The 3,824-nt window shown below is 40.1% G+C and overlaps 1 protein-coding gene across 1 annotated transcript; it reads left to right on the forward strand.

Annotated features, from left to right (window-relative positions):
- Positions 1-1,058: 1,058 nt before the first annotated feature.
- b3galt1b (UDP-Gal:betaGlcNAc beta 1,3-galactosyltransferase, polypeptide 1b) lies at positions 1,059-2,045 on the forward strand. The gene has a single exon (XM_040149097.1). It carries the CDS (start codon positions 1,059-1,061, stop codon positions 2,043-2,045), a length of 987 nt encoding a protein of 328 aa, XP_040005031.1.
- Positions 2,046-3,824: the final 1,779 nt, after the last annotated feature.

Genomic DNA, 3,824 nt, shown 5'->3' on the forward strand with positions numbered 1-3,824 from the left:
TGTGCAATGCTCTGATGAATACATGAGCAGGATGCCACTGCGCTTTTACTTTGCTTCCCTCGTTTTTTATTCAAATAGGCTCCATTATGACTAGATCAAAAGCATTAAAGATTCTGGGTTGTTTATCATTCAACGTGAGAGCAAAATAGAAATAAAATTGAAGATGTGAATAATATAAATATAATGGAGTACATCTGGCCTGTTGGAAGCCGGGGATGTAACACAGCATGCAGACAATTCTCCCATCCAAATGTGTGTTGCCAATGAATAACTAAACCTCAGCAATGAATAACATAAATGTGTCTGACGATGAGTCATTTTCGCCAGACGTGCCATCTTTCACACACACGTGTTTCATCCAGTGGTGTAATTTATCGGGTGCTAATTTCATCTCAGTCCTTTCCTTTCTTTCTCAAACTAGATTCACTCAGAGGAAACAAATTAATTTTAGAAATTGAGCTGTGGTGATTTTTGACTTCAACACCCAAATGATACGTTTGATTCAAGTTTCTCTGCAAGGTTTCCACTTTACTTGAGGTTAATTATTGTATAAATATAATAAGAAATTCAAGCAGAATTTACTCATTTGTTTGACTCTTTGCTGTAGTTGCTGATAGCAAAAGTCTATAGATTGGCTTTTATTCATATTTGAATTGCCACTGCCGACTTTGTTGGATTTTTTAAAAACTGCAATAGTTTCTCTCATGATTTATTCAAAAATGTATTCTTAGCAACATTCTGATATACATATATATAAATGTATGTATATATATATATATATGTATTTATATTCATGGACCCTTCCTCTCTCTCTCTCTTCCAGATGTAAATGGAGAAGCAACAGCGTCACCAAGAGAAACCGGACATCCGTACGATTTTAAAGTGCTTTGCATTAAAGCATAAACAGCATCGCTTCTCTCTAAAGTAATCCATTACTGACCATTAATGTCAAACTGCACGCTGGTGCAGCTTAATGCTGCCTTGCTGGTTGAAACATTGCTAATGGAAAGAAAGCCTTATAAGATCCAACTCATCAAAATACACCTAAATGCAGCATAATGCCTTCAAAAGTGTCATGTTTGTACCTGTTGACGGTGGTCTGCTGGGCGAGCGCTCTGTGGTACTTGAGCATATCCCGTCCAACGTCCACTTATGTCGGACACATGTCCTTGTCTATACGGAAGACTGTGAAGCCCTACAAAAACATCACCTTCACCAACATCCGCACGCGCCCTCTGAACCCACATGCCTTTGAATTTGTGATCAATGAGCCGAAGAAGTGCGAAAGCGTTGCTCCCTTCCTGGTCATCCTCATCAGCACCACGCACAAGGAGTTTGACGCGCGGCAAGCCATCCGGGAGACCTGGGGGGACGAGAGCACCTTCAGCGACATCCGCATCCTCACCATCTTCCTGCTGGGCAGGAACACGGACACCGTCCTGAACCAGATGGTGGAGCAGGAGAGTCAGATCTTTCACGACATCGTGGTGGAGAACTTCATTGATTCCTACCACAACCTCACCCTCAAGACCATGATGGGCATGCGCTGGGTGGCTACCTTCTGCCCCAAAGCGCAGTATATCATGAAGACAGACAGTGACATCTTTGTCAACATGGACAATCTGATCTACAAGCTCCTGAAGCCCACCACCAAGCCAAGAAGAAGATATTTCACTGGCTATGTGATAAATGGTGGTCCCATCCGGGATATGCGCAGTAAGTGGTACATGCCCAGAGACTTGTATCCTGAGAATAAATACCCGCCTTTCTGCTCGGGCACTGGCTACGTGTTCTCAGCAGATGTAGCTGAGCTAATCTACAAGACCTCACTACACACGAGACTGTTGCACCTGGAGGATGTGTACGTGGGACTGTGTTTGCGTAAGCTGGGTATACACCCCTATCAGAACAGTGGTTTTAATCACTGGAAAATGGCCTACAGTCTGTGCAGGTACAGACGGGTTATCACCGTCCACCAGATCTCCCCGGAGGAGATGCACCGCATTTGGAATGACATGTCCAGCAAGAAGCACCTGAGATGTTAGAGGGCATTAGGACCACTGAACAACAACTTTTTTTTTTCCCCCTTTGGCCTTTTTTCCCTTTCAAACTTCATCAGTTAGATGCTGATTGATGTAAAAACACTGAGGGATGCTGCAAGTCTCTATTTCATGACAGATGTTTTTCATGAACATCCATCTCCGTCTATTTCTGCTGATTACACCTCATGATTGTTAACGAATGCATGGGGCTTGTAAAGCGCATACTGTCACGCATAATTAAAATGTGGTGTTGTTATTGAAAGTAATTTTGTTCATGTGTTGCAGGTCCATTTTAACCAAACTATTCTTTATAAGCATTGTAAGTCAATCAGTGTTATGCATTAAATAGTGTGGCCTAATGGGTTGGGACAGTTCTCTGGCCAGACGACCTTGGTTCAAGCCCTCACACTCACAACTTTTTTTTTCCCTGCTAAAGTGTCCTTGAGCAAGACACTGAATCTTTACCAGCTCCATGACTGCTGACTCAGCACCCTGATATTCCTGCAGGGTGCAGCCAAAATTTCTGCACTTCTGTGCGGGAAACAATACAGTATCACATTACTATATTACAGCTATAATATTATACATTTTATAGTAAGTATTATTTAGAAATGAAGGAAGAGTTCCTGAACAACGAGAATGCAAATGTTGATCTTTTCCAAACACAAACTAGCTTGTAAGTTGAGATAAAACTTCACATCTACACTCGTGCTGCTCTTCTCCCTTTTTACATCTTCCTAATTAACAAAGTCAAGCGCAAGGCTCAAAGTGAGCTGCAGTATGTTATCAATCTCTGAACAGACCAGGCTGACACGTAGCTGAATTCACCAGATGCTCTTTTTTTTATGAATTTGTCTGATGATGTTTTTGTTGACATATTGTCATAGTTTCACTGCCTCTTGTATGTATGTATGTATATTTTATTTTGATTTAAGATGCATTTTTTTTTGTTTTCCCACTTTGACATTTTCATTCTTGAGGTAATCGTGTGTCTGTCAGCTGCCCGCTCGGTTAGATGTGCTGTAAGTCAGCAGCTATTTCAGTTCATCAGCTCCTCCGCACATCAAGAGGAACACAGCATCATATCAAGCCCGTAGGAGTTCAACTGTAGCTAAGACCATTACAGACTGGATGTATTATCGTACGTATCTGGCGTTATCAGTGATCACTGAAGCACTGTTACTGACATTATGGAAAAAAATGTGTGTTTCTCAGACAATGAGGCTTTCATGGCCAAAATTTTCCCTTCTCTTTTTTTCAGACGTTTTGTAGTATTATAAGCTAATGTGACATTTACTGTGAAAGCATCTATCCCGCAAGGGGTTGTTGTTATATATTGTATGTTTTTTAAAAAACAAATACTTGAATGATTAAAGTTATATTACTGCTTTCACTTGTTGCCTTTTTTCAGTTCTCCCCGTAATGGAGTCCTATTTTCAGGTTTATTTGTTTTTATTTTTATTTTATTTTTCTGTTTTGGTATTTTTAATCCAAGAGCAGGTTGTTTTAGGGTGATCGCTTAAAGGGGTATTTAAAATTATTTAGCTATTCAAAGGAAATCTATGTAATTTGTTCTTGAGAAGCGACATGTTTGGTCTCATATCTGAAATTGCAGGTCCAGGTTTAAGGCTAAAATGTCGCGTAAAAGTATATCCATCTAAAGTTTGCTAACATTAGCAAACCATAAGCTACTGATCATACTAGACCGAGTAAACTGTATTTAAGCCAATATTAAATACTCCACACACTTTTTTAAATAATAGCAATTCTTTATTTGTTGCT

This window comes from Xiphias gladius, chromosome 16 (assembly GCF_016859285.1).
Source record: "Xiphias gladius isolate SHS-SW01 ecotype Sanya breed wild chromosome 16, ASM1685928v1, whole genome shotgun sequence".
NCBI lineage: Eukaryota > Metazoa > Chordata > Actinopteri > Istiophoriformes > Xiphiidae > Xiphias > Xiphias gladius.

Coding starts and splice junctions, on each gene's coding strand:
- b3galt1b (XM_040149097.1), top strand. CDS start 1,059: ATGCCTTCAAAAGTGTCATGTTTGTACCTGTTGACGGTGGTCTGCTGG.